This window comes from Pleurodeles waltl, chromosome 3_1 (assembly GCF_031143425.1).
Source record: "Pleurodeles waltl isolate 20211129_DDA chromosome 3_1, aPleWal1.hap1.20221129, whole genome shotgun sequence".
Taxonomy (NCBI): domain Eukaryota; kingdom Metazoa; phylum Chordata; class Amphibia; order Caudata; family Salamandridae; genus Pleurodeles; species Pleurodeles waltl.
In genome coordinates, this window is record NC_090440.1 from 1,965,208,704 (window position 1) to 1,965,225,583 (window position 16,880).

The 16,880-nt window shown below is 44.8% G+C and overlaps 1 protein-coding gene across 1 annotated transcript; it reads left to right on the forward strand.

The window, feature by feature from the left end:
• The first annotated feature begins 10,464 nt into the window (after nucleotides 1-10,464).
• On the forward strand, nucleotides 10,465-16,342 carry UBB (ubiquitin B). The gene is made up of 2 exons (XM_069226336.1): nucleotides 10,465-10,601; nucleotides 14,661-16,342. Exon 2 carries the CDS (start codon nucleotides 14,667-14,669, stop codon nucleotides 16,038-16,040), a length of 1,374 nt encoding a protein of 457 aa, XP_069082437.1. The 5' UTR covers nucleotides 10,465-10,601; nucleotides 14,661-14,666; the 3' UTR covers nucleotides 16,041-16,342.
• The last annotated feature ends 538 nt before the right edge of the window (nucleotides 16,343-16,880 follow it).

Genomic DNA, 16,880 nt, shown 5'->3' on the forward strand with positions numbered 1-16,880 from the left:
GACCGGCAGGGCTGTTTTGTCGGAAGCACTGTCAACAGGCTGGCAGTGCTTTCCTGGGAATTAAGACCACAGCGGAAGCGCTGCGGTCGCACCGCCGGGACCGGCGGTTTCCCGCCACTTTTGTCCCAGCGGTTTAAATCCCCCAGGGCAGCGCTGTTTGCAGCGCTGCCCAGGGGATTACGAGTCCCACTCCCGCCAGCCTTTTCACGGCAGTTTGAACTGCCATGAAAAGGCTGGCGAAAAGGGGAGTCACGGGGCCATGGGGGCCCCATGCAGCTTTTCACTGTCTGCATAGCAGGCAGTGCAAAGCGCGACGGGTGCAACTGCACCCGTCGCACAGCCGCAACACCGCTGGCTCCATTTGCAGCCGGCTCCCGTGTTGCGGCGAGATCCTCGCTGGGCCGGCGGGCAGAAACCAGGTTTCCGCCCACCGGGCCAGCGGGGATCTTCAAATAGACCCCTTGGGAGTGCGGCCACATTGGCGGCCGCCCGGCGGTTTCAACTTGGCGGGCGGCAAGGTTGAAATGAGGGCCTATGGCAGCACTGCCCTGGGGGATTACAACAGCGGGTACAAAAGTGGCGGGAAACCGCAGGTCCGGGCAGTGCGACCGCGGCGCTTCCGCCGCGGTTGTAATGCTCAAGTTTGTACCGGCAGCCTGTTGGCGTTACAAACTCCAAAACAGCCCTGGCAGTCTTTGACCGCCAGGGTTGTAATGAGGGCCTATATGGGCACTAAGCCTGAACTGTACATGTGGGCCCATTGTTAGCAAAGGTGTGTCTCCTTGTAACATGTGCTCTGAGCAGGTGTTAATCCAATTACACATGAATGATGCTTTGCCAAACCTTAGAATTGCCAATGGGACGTTTCATGTCCCCCTATCAGATGACCCCCACATTGCATTCATGATGCCTGGCCTAGGCTTGATGAAGCACCAGGGCTGTCAAAGTGGTGGATTGCATACATTGTGCCACGTATTGACAATGGCACAGGGATTCTGGAATTGTACGGCCACTTGACCCTCACTAGTCTGATGACACAAATTTTGAGCAAGGACGCAGTGGTCCACTTACCTCTGGGTCCTGGTGGGCAACAATAGATAGCTGTTACCCCAGTGACATGTACTTGATACAGTAGATGGCTAGTAGGAAGTTTGGCCCATATTTATACTTTTTGACGCTAAACTGCGCTAACGCAGTTTAGCGTCAAAAAGTTTTGCGCCGTCTAACGCCATTCTGAAGCGCCATGCGGGCGCCGTATTTATGGAATGGCGTTAGACGGCGCAATCAGACCGGCGCTGCCTGGTTTGCGTGGGAAAAAACCACGTAGACCAGACAGCGCCGGCGTAGGGGGAAAATGGCGCATGGGCGTCTTAAAATGGGGCAAGTCAGGTTACGTCGAAAAAATCGTCGTAACCCGACTTGCGCCATTTATTTTCGACGCCCATCCCCCATCAACATGACTCCTATCATTGTAAAGATAGGAGTCATGCCCCCTTGCCCAATGGCCATGCCCAGGGGACTTCTGTCCCCTGGGCATGGTCATTGGGCATAGTGGCATGTAGGGGGGCACAAATCAGGCCCCCCTATGCCACCAAAAAAATATATAAAAAAAAAAAAATTATACTTACCTGAACTTACCTGAATGTCCCTGGGGTGGGTCCCTCCATCCTTGGGGGTCCTCCTGGGGTGGGCAAGGGTGGCAGGGGGGGTCCCTGGGGGCATGGGAGGGCACCTGTGGGCTCATTTTGAGCCCACAGGCCCCTTAACTCCTGCCCTGAGCAGGCGTTAAAAAGTGGCGCAAATGCGCCGTTTTTAGCCACGCCAACTCCCGGGCGTCTCTTTTGCCCGGGAGTATAAATACCACGTAAAGGCCTGGGAGTCATTTTTTAGACGGGAACGCCTCCCTTGCATATCATTAACGCAAGGAAGGGGTTCACGCTAAAAAATGACGCACATTCCGGGAACTTTGGCGCTATTCGCCTCTAACGCCATAGTATAAATATGCCGTTAGTTGGCGTTAGTTTTGCGTCGAAATTGCGTCAAAAAAAACGACGCAATTTCGGCGCAAACGGAGTATAAATATGGCCCTTTGTATCTATTTGGAGTTTGTCAGTGTTGTGGAATGTGTGGTGGGCAGCATGTGTCATTTGTATATTGCATGCCTATCCTACCTCCACCCACTGCTGTATTTACTGCCATGTTCTCCTCATGATTCAGCTGCCAATATGACCCCAGCCAAAACACACGCCTTTGAGAAGAGGGCTGACAGGTACAGGGACATAATGGCGGTACAGGCCGGGTACCAAAGGATGGAGAAGAGATATAGGAGAGAGAAATCCACTGGGGCTTGGCGTGCATTTTCAAATAGGGACCTCCCCTACAGCCCACAACTGCTCAGGCCACATCAGGGAAGAAATCTGGGGCCCGGGGGGGCCTCTGCTGGTCCTACCCCCTCCACTTCTACTGCACCAATCCACAGCCAGGCATCTCAACAGCCACCTGCTCCAGCCACAAGCTCTACCTTCGAATTCAACATGAGATCGGACATGGCAGCCATGTTGGCAATGCCGGATTAGTTGGAAAGAGATAAGGGCCCTCATTACGACCTTGGTGGGCGGCTGAAGCCGCCCACCAAGATCGGACCGCCGGGCGGCCGCCAATGCGGCCACACCCCCGCCTCAGCCATCAGGCGGTTTCCGCCCGCCGGCCCAGCGGAGATCTCGGCCGCAACACAGGAGCCGGCTCCAAATGGAGCTGGCGGTGTTGCGGCCGTGCGACGGGTGCGTCGCCAATCTGCATGGGGCCGTGTCAGGGGGCCCCTGGACTCCCCGTACCGCCAGCCTTTTCCTGGCGGTTCAAACTGCCAGGAAAAGGTTGGCGGTAGGGGGACTCGTAATCCCCCGGGCAGTGCTGCTAGCAGCGCTGCCCTGGCGGATTAAATCCGCCGGGAAAGCGCCGGTCCCAACGGTGCGACCGCGGCATCGTAATACTGTAGATTTCACCGCCAGCTTGCTGGTGGTGAAATCCGCCACAATGAGGGCCAATGTCTGTAATTACAATCTACTAAAGTACTGCAAGAAAAAATGGAAGAAGTTGTAAATAATTGTGCTACAGCCTCCCAGTTCCTTACCTCTCCCTTTTACTGATGTTACATTTTTTGGTGGGTTTTAGGTGGGTAGTGTTAGGACAGTAAAATAGTGTAGTTTAGGTGTAGGTTAGTGTAAGTATAGTTGGTAGGTGCGTTTTAGTACATTTTATATTTTGGGAGATTGGGTTGGGGTTATGTTGGAGTTTCTATGTTAATTTAAAACAAATCTAAAAATATATGTATTTGTTTAGGAAACAGTTTAGGTTAGTACATGTGTATCCTTAGTTTATGCTGTCCTACTTGTGTCTTGCCTCTTAAGGAGGGGTGGGGGACAATGTTTAGAGTGTGGCGTTATATGTGTAAGATTAGTTTAGAATAGAATAGATAGGTGTAGGTGTAAGTTAAGTTAAGTTACTTTAGGTTAGTTCAGTGTTGGGTAGTATATAGGACAGGTTTTGATAGGATGTTATTAATATGTGGAGGGGAGGTGCCCCTTCCTGCACATGTACAAACTAATATGGCAAGGTGGCATTTCAATGTGTGCTGCAGGATGCAGCACACATGAGAAGGGCAATGACACAAGGAGGAAGGAAAGCATTTTGTCTTGTTACGCCATCACACCATTGTTACACTACCCCTGGGGTGGTTTGTCTTCAGTCCCAGCCTCTGATGAACATGTTGTGTTGGATCTGGGGCAATGACAATTTGCAATGGGTGTTGTTGTGGCACAACCACAGCCACAACCACTCTAATTGCACGCCCCTTCCAGGCAATGTGTTGCATATTTACATGGCGATGTACACCCATAGTAAGTGGCTTATGTCCAAGTTGTGTGTAAGTCGATGTGCATTGCGCAACCAGAACGTCACTACAAGTGTGGCTTGGGTGGCGATGGAGCATTTTGATTCAGGGCCAATGTGTCCTGATACAACCCTTCAACATGCATTGAGTGTGTCCTATGTGCCTCACACTTCTGCCATTTGTGAGATTCTAGATAGTCCCCCCCTGCAACTTACCCTGCATTTGTGGTAGTTCTAGGTAGTCTGCGCTGTCCTGCGATACCAGTAACCAGCTCCTCTGGGATGACTGCTGCGACCATCTGCTCCAGCTCAGTCAGGTCCTCCTGTGGCGCAGGACTTCCACCTCCACTTTGCAATCGTGCCAGCGTTTCTTGCAGTCGGTGACAGTCCTCCTCACCTCTGCCAAGCTGTTGACTTTGTCTACTATTGCCTGCCATATGGCCTCTCTCCTACCTATGCACAATATGGGGGTGATGAAGAGCTGGTGTTGGTGCTCCGTCACCTCTCTGACCAAGATGTCATGCTCCTCCTCACTAAAGCAACACTTCTGCTTCCTCTTCTCCTTCTCCTGGGACTTTGCTGGACCCTCCTGGCTGGTACTTGGCTGATTGGGATCTCCCTGTGGTCTCTCCTGGCCTGCATTCTCACCTTGTCTTCCCAAATGTTTATTTCTTACTTACACATTTGTTTCTATGCTAATTCGGTTAAATATGGCACTAACTCGTTTTGCATCAAAAAACGTGTCACAAAACGGTCTAGCGCCACTTTTGAAGCATTAGCGTAATTTTTTCTTACAGCAAGGTGCAATGGTTAGCATCATTTTTTTGGCACTAACCATTCCTTAGCGCCATTGTGCTTAATTTCTTCAATATAGCTCACTAATGGCACTAGGGAATGATCGTAGCTTGCGTTAACATTTTTGACGCACAACTGTGCTGTGTGACTAAACCTCCAGGAACACTGGAACATCCCTCCTTCCACCAAATCCAACAACAAGCTCATGAAAATGAATACTTTTGATTGTTATAGACATCTAGGAGGGGACAGTAGATAGTACTGAGACACTCCCCTCACAGCCCAGTTATTTAACATGCCAGTGTTGGAGATTCTGTCTCTCTCCTCCACTAATATCGACCCCATTGGTCACTACCCTTAGTATAGTTCTATTTGCTGTGATAGGGGCCTTCGTCTTCCTCAGTCGCTTCCCAAACTGTCACCATTTCCTGTGACTGCGCTCTTATGCCATCTTCAAGTCTGTCTACTTCCTTAATTATGTCTATCTTATCTTGCGTTTTTTCTTTTGCTTCTTTCAAGGATTTGAATTGTCTTTCCCTGAGTTTCAGGCAAAAATTAGACAGAATGTGTGGGCCCATTGGTAAGGTATTTTGAGAGTTCACAAGTTTTCTGTGAATGATCTGAATTATTTACAATGCCAGAGCATATTGGCCACTTTAGATATATTTTTCTAAACACTGTGTGGTGTATTTTTGTGGTGCTATATGGTGGTATTGTATGATTTATTGCACAAATACTTTACACATTGCCTTCTAAGTTAAGCCTGACTGCTCGTGCCAAGCTACCAGAGGGTGGGCACAGGATAATCTTGGATTGTGTGTGACTTACCCTGACTAGAGTGAGGGCTTTTGCTTGGACAAGGGGTAACTTGACTGCCAACCAAAAACCCCATTTCTAACATGTATGAACCAATGTCACCATTTTTTAAGGGAAAGAGCATATGCACTTTAGCACTGGTTAGCAGTGGTAAAGTGCGCAGAGTCTAAAAACCAGCAAAAACAGTGTCAAAAAAGTGGAGGGAGGCAGGCAAAAAGTTAGGGGTGACTACCCTAAGGCTGTCAGGTCTAACAATACCCAATTGGCTTTTTAATCTACTGGTAAGACCCCAGTCAAGTGCACTACATGTAGATTAAATGATACTAGTGGGCTTGCAGCACTGATTGCGCAACCCACATAAGTAGCCTCTTAACCATGACTCAGGCCTGCCATTGCAAGGCCTGTGTGTGCAGTTTCACTGCCATTTCGACTTGGCATTTAAAAGTACTTGCCTAGCCTTAAACTCCCCTTTTTCTACATATAAGTCACCCCTAAGGTAGGCTCTAGGTAACCCCAAGGGCAGGGTGCTATGTAGATAAAAGGCAGGACATGCACCTGTGCAGTTTATATGTCCTGGCAGTTTAAAACTCCTAAATTCGTTTTTACACTGCTGTGAGGCCTGCTCCTTTCATAGGCTAACATTAGGGCTACCCTCATATATTATTTCAGTGGTAGATTCTGATCTGAAAGGAGTAACAAGGTCATTTTTAGTATGGCCAGAATGGTAATACAAAATCCTGCTGACTGGTGAAGATGGATTTAATATTACTATTTTGGAAATGCCACTTTTAGAAAGTGAACATTTCTCTGCACTTAAATCCCTCTATGCCTTACAATCCACATCTGGCTATGGTACTTTATAGTTCCCTAGTGCATTTCACTCAGACAACGCCAAACACAGGATGCTCAGTCACACCTGCACACATCTGCATACTGAATGGGTCTTCCTGGGCTAGGAGGGTGGAAGGCCTGACACTTACATTTGAAAGGGCAGTGGCCTGTCCTCACACAAATCCCCTACTGGGACCCTGGCATGCAGGATGGACCTGAAAGGGGACCTGGTGCACTTCTAAGCCATTCTTTGAAGTCTCCTCCACTTCAAAGCAACATTTGGGTATTTAAACAGGGCTTCTGACCCTACCACCTCAAATACTTCTGGACAAGATAACACTGGTGAATAAACCCTGAACCAGAACTTGCAACCTGCCAAGAGGAACTGCCTGGCTGCCCAGAGGACTCACCTGACTGCTTTTCTGCAAGGGACTGCTGCCCTCCTGTTGCCCTGCTGTCTGGCTGCCCTTTGGTTCTGCTGAGAAGTGCTCTCCAAGGGCCTGGATAGAGCTTGCCTCTTGTTCCTTGAAGTCTCAGGACCAAAAAGACTTCATCCTGCAAAGACCTCTTTGTGCTGCAAAAATTTGACGCACAGCCTGCCAGAAACGACGCACAGCTTGCATCCCAGTGGGAAAATCACTGCACGCCGAACTGGAACGACACAGCCCGGCTCCCCGAGGGGAGATCGATGCAGCGCCAGCGTTGCGACTGAAACCTCGGCGCATGGCCCACTGGATCGACACAAAGCCGAGCCGGACTGACGCAGCCCAACTTTCTGCGAGAAGAATCGACGCAGCACCTGCCGTGCAACAGAAATTTCCACGCATCATCCTCCAGATCGACGCAACTCCTGTGACTTCATCCTGCACGCCCAGGATTTCTCTGCATCGTCCCCGGGGCGTCCGAATACCCTGCAACTCGAAGAGAACCCAAGTCTTTGCCCCGGAAATCGACGCAAAGGCTTCTCTGTGTGAAAACTTATCAACACGTCGCCTGGAGAAATCGATGCACACCTCCCCGTTTTCCACGCATCTCCTCCTCTGCAGTACGTTGCGGAGATTTTGAACACAAAGCAGGTACTTTGTGCTTACAAGAGACACTTGTTGCTTTTTAAAGACTAAAGACTCTTTTTATCATTCTCTGAAGTGATATTTCAACGTGTACTTATTGAATCTTGATCATTTTAACCTGCATTTATCAAGATAAATATTCTATATTTTTCTAAACACTGTGTGGTGTATTTTTGTGGTGCTATACTGTTTTATTGCATGATTTATTGCACAAATACTTTACACATTGCCTTCTAAGTTAAGCCTGACTGCTCAGTGCCAAGCTACCAGAGGGTGGGCACAGGATAATTTGGATTCGGTGTGACTTACCCTGACTAGAGTGAGGGTCCTTGCTTGGACAGGGGGTAACCTGACTGCCAACCAAAGACCCCATTTCTAACAGGACGCCTCTGGGCGACTCAAGATGGGGGCCCCCAGCCTCGGGCTTTGCTGCCACCCTTAATTTCATCCACTCCCCATCTCTTCCTCTCTCTCACGTCCCCTCTGGTATTTGGCTTTTCCTAGTACGTCCTCCATGGTATGGACAGAGCCAAGTCAGGGGAGTGAGGCGGATTGCCATCAGAACCCATTGGATAGTATTAAAATAAAACTGACAAAAACTTGCTTGAACATGATTACTTAGCTATAACTCTCTCAGTCGTTAAAAACAGAAGGTGATTATGGAAAACCAGAGTCGGGGAGAATGGAAACATTTATTCCTCTGATCCTAGGTGGCACACCTGCCTACTGCAAACCCATGCTAACTGCTTCTTTTCTCTCAAACAGGTTCTCTTTAGTGCTGTTTTATCAATATTTGGTGCACTATATGAATACTAGTGCATACATGGTGTCAGTAACAGAAAAACCCTTGGACAGACAGGACACACATGATTCACACAGGGAGTGCTACATTTCCATGATGCTCAACTTTTTCCATTCCCCACCACTGCAAAAGCCACAGGGTAACTGGGTATGGAGCCACCACAAGTGAGCAGAACCCTCTCCTGCTGGGAGGGGCAGGCAGAGACAAATGTGGTTGAATGTGCAAACCTTTAGAAGGCGTCACATATGAGGATAAGTTGCAGAGGTGACGGAGGAGAGAGGACAGTGTCCCCCATCCATGTGATGACTCCACACATTTACCAGGTTCTACATTTCTAGGACCAGAACACAAACTCTCCCTGGCTAACAATCCTCCCAAGGGCTAGACAAGGCAATTTTGGAGCACAGACATTGTGGGCCAGGTTTAACGTTTTTTTATGCAACACAAAGCACCAAGATAACTTGCTGCTCTGCACTGGGAGAAAGGAAGAGGGCAGGAATATGCCATATCTAGCAAGATATGGCATATTCCTGTCTTCTACCTGCGCTGGCACACAATCTGCAGCCTAGTGTCAATAAAGGGACCCTTGCGCCATGGAGCAAGGGTGCCTCTGTTAACGGAAAGATACTTTTGTGCAGGAGGGAACACTTTCCTGCACAAAAACAATCCTTAGCATTTTTCTATTTCTAAGCATGCAGCAGAATACATCACACTCAGAATGAGGAGAAATATTTCTATTTAGCCTCTGATGGAACGGCATACAATTGTGACACATTCCCGGGTCTACTGTTGTTGGTAAATCTGTTAATAAATCTGTGAGTGCTCCAGAAATCATGGATGAATGTATGGGAACACAGATGCTCCACCCATGTGAAGGCCCCACCATGCAGACTAATGCAAAGCAGCAACTTGCTATGTCCTGCATTACTAAGATTTACCAAATTAAGCAGGGCCACACTTATTCTAGGGTTTGGGTCACCCTGCACCTCCTTGCGTGGCACAAGAGCGACAACATGAGAGGCAGATAAGTACACTCATTAAGCACCAGGCCTACTGATCAGTCTTGAGGACACACCACTTTTGTGATTCCCTTCACAGCCATTGTGCTTGATTGAAGTAAACATTGACAACTCATGATCCAATTAAGGAACACATGTACCAACCAGCCTTCCAAAGAACCAGAACAGGGTCTTGACTAGGTTACATTCATTCAATGGTGACATGATGCCCAAAAATAATTCACGACTGTGGGAGAAGAAAATGAAAGCTCTTCTGAGCTGTGCACTGCCCAGGGTGGCCCCAGGAGCAGAAGCCTTGAAACTATGAAGTGGTCATGAATGTTAATGCTTTACTGCAACTAAGCAGCTGGGTTCTGTCCTAGCTGGTGTTTTCATATAAAAACACAGGACAGACAACGTTCAAAAGTATATGAGCTGTCATGCTTTCTCCAAGCTGGAATCTTGAGCAAATATTTATGAACATAGAGTTTTTACATAGCTCTAAAATGGTAATGAAAAAGGTAGCCAATGCTTCCAGGTCAAAGATGGATACAAATTACCATAAGACGTCAGACTTGATCCACCTTTCTGAGATGGGCACATGGTGCAAAGTGAGATAATCACGTTGTTTCACAACTGTTTAATCATTTGCACCCATTAGGAAATATTACCTACCTCAGAAAGAGGCCCTTAGTCTATACTGTTATTCATGGTTTTGAACATTTTACTGTGTCCTTCGCACAGATCGACTGCCCTGAGTGATTTGAAACAGCATCTTATTTGAACCATGGTAAGTTCTCAATTGAACTTTGAAAAGTTGATAGCTGCATACATGCTAACATTTCGGCACTGGAAAGAGGAAATAGTGAAATAAAATTGAAGGAATTTCTTTTCCCCATTGACTAACATTGAAACAGAGGCAAATTCAGGTGGGAGACAGCTAAAGACAAGTCATATTTTGGCAGTAAAAATCGGAAGTTTCCTGCGTGAATCGGGTCTGCTGGCATGACTGTAGCCTGTGACTGAGCAGGTTCTCGGAGCAACAATAGAAACTGCAAACATGCAAAAGGAAAGGGTGGAGTAAAATGAGTTATTTATCACACACAGAAATTAAGTCAACTAAACTGATCCCAGTAATTATCTGTTCTGTGAAATCTAGGACACCAACTGCACCAGCCACATTCCAGTTGGGGGCAGGACGGGTGAGATTATTTGTAGGGCAGGGTGGGACAAACGCAATTTTATTTTTAATGATTAATGTCGATACGTGGGAGGGCGGGGAGGAGCAAGAGAATAAAAGGACACACCTGGGAAGCAGCAGCACCTCCAGCCCAGACTTTGGAGATAGAGGGTGTCTAACCGGAGAGAAGATCAGGTTTTGTCACCTGTGTGCACTTACAGGTAATGCATGAATTAGAGAATCCATAATTTTCAAAGGGGACATGGCTATGTCTCTTTATGATGATCAGGATGGGTTTTTCATTTCATTGTTTTGGGACAAACGTGAATCTTCATTAATGTGTTGAACTAGATTGGTTAAAACTTTACTCACTGGTACTAGCTATTTTGTGTGATAATATACTGTATGAATTGTCTCGCCCCCTTGTTCTTTTTTCCGAATATTTACCTACTTCTCATAAAACTAGGACACATATTCAACGAATTTGAAACTGTCAGGACCTGAGTGACACCCACACTTAAAACATTCACAGTCTTCAGATTTACATTTGTAATAACTGAACATGATCTCCAAAGCTTGTGCCCAAATACCTCAGAGATAGAATTTTGCATGTATCACATTAAAAAATGATTCTGACCAAGTATTTGGTGGATTATTTATTGTGTGCATCCAATTTAGACGTGATTCTGCCCAAATATTTCAGACATATATTTTGTATACATCCGATTTAGAAGTGATTTGCCTACGTATTTCAAAGTTGTATTTTTGTGTGTCAGATTTAGAAGTGATTATGCCCAAGTATTTCAAAGATATATTTTTGTAGGCGTCTGATTTAGAAGTGGTTCTGCCCAAGTATTTTAGTGATGTATTTTGCATGCATCAGATTTAGAAGTGATTTTGCCTTTTGTATGTATCACATATAAAAGCTCTATGGTTAGTCCGTTCAAACATTATGGCAATTTCCCAGCTCTATGGTTTACAATCTGGTTAGGGATCCACAGATGCAAATTTCCTCTGGAATCCATTGCCTACAATCGTACCCTGGAACCCAGTACACACACACTCCAGAAATCCGTGTAATATCAATGTGGTTCAATGCTCATAATGTACTCCGGGGCACACATCTGTCTCAATGCACTCTTGGATGCCATGCTTTCAGTTCCCTCCAGGATCCACAGTCTACAATATCACATGAGGTCCAAGGCCACAATTACTCTATGCTAGCCACAGGCAAAAAATAATCTGGGTTCCAACACCCGCAGCTCCCTATGGGATTAACAGCTCACAAAACTATCTTGGTCAATGCCTTAAATTCCTAATGGGATGCACAATCCAAAATATCATCTTTAAGGAATGGAGCATTAAATAGTGCATCTAGACACTCAGATATTAGAAGATGTAGAAATGCAGTAAGTAGTAGTAGCAAGGTCAACTACTCCAAATCTAATCTGATATCCACAGGGCACAGGCTTGAGTGCACAGCCAGAACCCATAATATCATCAAGAGATCTATGTCCATAAAGTGCTCTGGAATAAATCTATTGCCTTGCCCTGTGGGATCCTCAGCCTCCATAAACATCTGCAGTGAAACGGACATAATATCCTCTGGCATCCAATGTACATAATCCATCCTAAGAACCACAGTTCGTGATCTGTTGTGCGGGCCAATGCCCAAAATCACGTCTCTGATCAAATGCCCACAGCCCATGCCCAAATGCACCACAGTCTCCTTTGGCACAAACTGCTAGCAAACTACACTTTTCGAATTAAAAACTGACCAGGTAAGACGTTAACCATGCACCCAGATTCAGGCTTATATACTTCATACAATTGCAAAGTTCATAAAGAGTGTGCTGGAATGGAGGGCAGAGATAACCAGGTGAAGGAGGCACACAAAATCGTTATGGCATTCCTGATGGCAACGGGCTAAGTTCACGAATAGTTCTAGCCTGTTAGCACTGATGACCAACAGGCTCAACTGCACCCTCCTCGGTAAGTGGGCTGCTGGTGTCGCTTTGATGGAAAGTTCACTTTGAAAATATAGTGTTAAGTGAAAGATGACTCAAAATCTGGGGAGCCTGCAAGTTTTATAATCAATCATGCTCCGTCTTTTTGAGGGGGAAAATTTAAATAAATAACCACTTTGGTGTTTTTTGTTCAGAAGGAAAAATACACATAATGCAAGTTCCACTAAGAGAACACACTCCACAAAACCCGAACAGTACGCTTGCATTGAGGGGAATTTTATATCTAGTAAATCCAATTGTTTGTATTGTTTCGCTAGCACACTTTCGGCAAACACAGCACAAAGTTGAGTAAATTATAAAACAAATGTGTGGAATCAAAAAGAGCCAATCCTGGAACAATAATCTTCACCACTACAGATTGCTGCCTCAGGACCCAAGTCAAAACCATATCTTTCTAAAATTTTTAACAATGTATTGCCCCGTTGTTCGCTCAAAAAGAACTTTAGCAGAATGTGTGTATTGTCATATTTGGAAGCAAAATTAGGAATTTGCGGATTTGTAAATAAAATGTTCAGTTAGCCCACCCCTACAAAATATACCAACGAATCGACATTTTGCAGGCATATCAGACATTTATACTCTTCTTTTGAATAGCCCTCTCAACTGGATCCTCTTTTGGGTACCAATGCTTTCTATTTTTCATTAAAATTCCTATGTAGTTCCTGAAGATATGAATTGGGTGCTTTGCTGAGCTGTAAAAGGTATTATTATGTTAACTATAATTAAAATCACTACAATGATACATAGTAAATGATCTATAGGGTGAGAGCCAATAACAAAAATAATGATTATAATGCATTTAGAATAGTCATTTCTACTGTTTAGTGATTAAGGACTTAACATATGGATCTAATTAATTTGCTTATTTTCCACACAGAATATAGATAATTGTACTAAAAAACATTATTATTTTAACCGTAGCTATAGCTCTTTTGACAACTATGCCATATCTGTCATCAAGAGCTATGACTTTGCCCTTCCAGAGTATGAATTGCCCTGCACAGTATACATTTGAAGCCTCAAGTTACAGATTTTGACTTATGAATTGTGAAGAAGCCCTCACAAGCAATCAATTTGCAGTAATGCATTTGGCTCCTAGGTTCAATAGTTTGTCATCAGGCAGCAAAGATTTTGCCCTGAAAAGCTAAGAATGTTTCTTCAAGAAAAGATCAGTCTGACGAAACTGGTGATGTGTGTGTTCTTGCAAATTCTACAAATTTGCTTTGATTAGCTATGACTTCCCCTCATTCGCTTATGATTTACCTTCACAGTTTGTCATTACTGATGTAGATTTGCTCTCATGAAACCTACATTTGCCTTCATAATGCAATAAACTTGTCTTCTCAATTTACCTTCATGGGGTATGAATAGTTGTTCACAGGGTGTTGAATTCCCAAACAAATCAAGTAAATTGTCCTCACAAGCCATGAATTTGACTTGGGGGAGGGAGGTTTTCCAAAGTCACAAGCTATTGATTTGCCATCATACATTCAAAAATCTACTCAAACTCAAACAAAAACACATAAAGTCCCTTTGTAGAAGCACACCTCTCTATTAGTCTGGATTACCATATGGTTTCCCTGTTCCCCGCACATCCCTAAGATTAGAAATGTCACCCAAAAATTGGGGAACTGCATGCAATAGCTGAGCCTTTCAACAATCCAGGAGTGTTAGCAGTTCTGCTCAGAGTGACTACAACTGTCCACTTGTCCTGTGCGTGCTCGAAGCACACAACCATGTATAATCACTTGACTTCTACTTGAACACTAGTAAAAACTACAGCAATTGGGATCTCTCTCTGTCTCACTCTGTGTTCCTCTCTCTTACTAATGGATGAGAACGACTGGCGGTAGTAAAAGGCTAGAGTAAACAGATGGGAAGTGTGTTGGGAATGCAAAGTCAGGTCTGGAAATACTGTATGAAAACAGACCATCTAAAGATGGGTTTAATGTTTTGGGCATTGGTCTGAAAAGTTTTGATCCCTAGGTTACTGGTGAATCGTGTTTAGGTTGCTAAAGATGAAACATAAATATAACTAGGCTGCTTGCAAATGTCTCAAAATTATTATTAAGAAAACCATTCAGTATAGTTGATCTGTGCTACTTGCTGTCTAGCGAGGGGAAACTTGACTGGGCTTCTTTTGAGAAATAGTAGACAGTCATGGTCACTAACGAGCTGTGGGTGTTGTCATTATTTGATAAATGGACATTATATGGCATCATCCTCCTATAACATATGTTTTTTACTTCGTAGACTAAAATGCAGATTTTTGTGAAAACTCTGACTGGCAAGACCATCACTCTAGAGGTGGAACCAAGTGACTGCATAGAGAATGTGAAATGCAAAATCCAGGATAAAGAAGGCATTCCTCCAGATCAGCAGAGGTTGATCTTTGCTGGTAAACAGCTGGAGGATGGCCGCACATTGTCTGACTACAATATTCAAAAAGAATCCACTCTTCACCTGGTGTTGCGTCTGCGGGGAGGTATGCAGGTTTTTGTGAAAACTCTGACTGGGAAGACCATCACCCTAGAGGTTGAGCCAAGTGATTCTATTGAGAATGTCAAATGCAAAATTCAGGACAAAGAAGGCATTCCCCCTGATCAGCAGAGGTTGATCTTTGCTGGCAAACAGCTGGAAGACGGGCGCACACTTTCTGACTACAACATCCAGAAAGAATCAACCCTTCATCTTGTTCTACGTTTAAGGGGAGGTATGCAAATTTTTGTAAAAACCTTGACAGGCAAGACCATCACCCTAGAGGTTGAACCAAGTGACTCTATAGAGAATGTCAAATGCAAAATTCAGGACAAAGAAGGCATTCCACCTGACCAGCAAAGGTTAATCTTTGCAGGTAAACAGCTGGAAGATGGCCGCACACTTTCTGACTACAACATCCAGAAAGAATCAACCCTTCATCTTGTTCTGCGTTTGAGGGGAGGTATGCAAATTTTTGTGAAAACCTTGACAGGAAAGACCATCACCCTAGAGGTTGAAGCAAGTGACTCTATAGAGAATGTAAAATGCAAAATTCAGGACAAAGAAGGCATTCCACCGGACCAGCAAAGGTTAATCTTTGCAGGTAAACAGCTGGAAGATGGCCGCACACTTTCTGACTACAACATCCAGAAAGAATCAACCCTTCATCTTGTTCTGCGTTTACGGGGAGGTATGCAAATTTTTGTGAAAACCTTGACAGGAAAGACCATCACCCTAGAGGTTGAACCAAGTGACTCTATAGAGAATGTAAAATGCAAAATTCAGGACAAAGAAGGCATTCCCCCTGATCAGCAGAGGTTGATCTTTGCTGGCAAACAGCTGGAAGATGGCCGCACACTTTCCGACTACAACATCCAGAAAGAATCCACCCTTCATCTGGTTCTTCGTTTAAGGGGAGGTATGCAAATTTTTGTGAAAACCTTGACAGGCAAGACCATCACCTTGGAAGTAGAAGCAAGTGACTCTATAGAAAATGTAAAATGTAAGATTCAGGATAAAGAAGGCATACCTCCGGACCAGCAGAGATTGATTTTTGCTGGTAAGCAGCTGGAAGATGGCCGCACATTGTCTGACTACAATATTCAAAAAGAATCTACTCTTCACTTGGTGTTGCGTCTGAGAGGTGGCTTGTAGATGTTACTATTGACTGAAACTAGCACCCACAAATCTGAAAATAGATGATGTGAAATTTGAAGAATCGATAAATAGAAGAAGCCCACTTGAGCCTACATGCTTGGAAGACATAGTATAACGCTTCCTGCATTGAAGTAATTATTTTGCTCTATGTTTTTGTGGGTTCCATGTGCTAAATCTCTTCATCAATAATTGCTTTGTATTAAATTGTACGAGTATATTATCCCTGAAAAAATATTGCTGAGCAATTCTATACATGTAATTTGAAATAATAGTCTTTAAAAATAAAGCTAACTCAACTATCCCTGTAGTTTAATTACGTTATTTGAATTTATGTTTTTTTCCAACAGGTCATACAGAGAGTAATTACCATAAACGTGAACTCACAAGTTTTTAAAAACCACCAAAATTGGGAAAAGGAAACACTCACATGCCCTCTAAGTTTTGCTTCTCAATTCTAACGTTCATACATCAAAGAGCACACTCCCTAAGAAAAAGATTCAAAATCTCTCTCCACACTATCTGAAGAATCCAGTGACATAACCAGTGCTTGAAATGGAAAAATAGAAGTGCAGGTGCTCTGTACCAGGGTACCTGCTTGTTTATGAGAAGTTCCGGTCCTCACCAATTAAAAGAATTACGTTTTTCTTGAGAAGTGCAGGTACTCTCCCTCTCTGAATAAAAAAGTGCCACACTTAGTACCGTAGGAAAGTACCATCTTGCCTGGCATGTTACCCCCATTTTCACTTGTGTGTCAGTTTGTTTTTGCCTGTCTCACTGGGCTCCTGCTAGCCAGGACCCCAGTGCTCATAGTCTGTGGCCTGAATGTGTTCCCTGTGT

Excerpts from the sequence above, each read along its gene's own strand:
- UBB (XM_069226336.1), top strand. The coding sequence starts at position 14,667 with ATGCAGATTTTTGTGAAAACTCTGACTGGCAAGACCATCACTCTAGAG.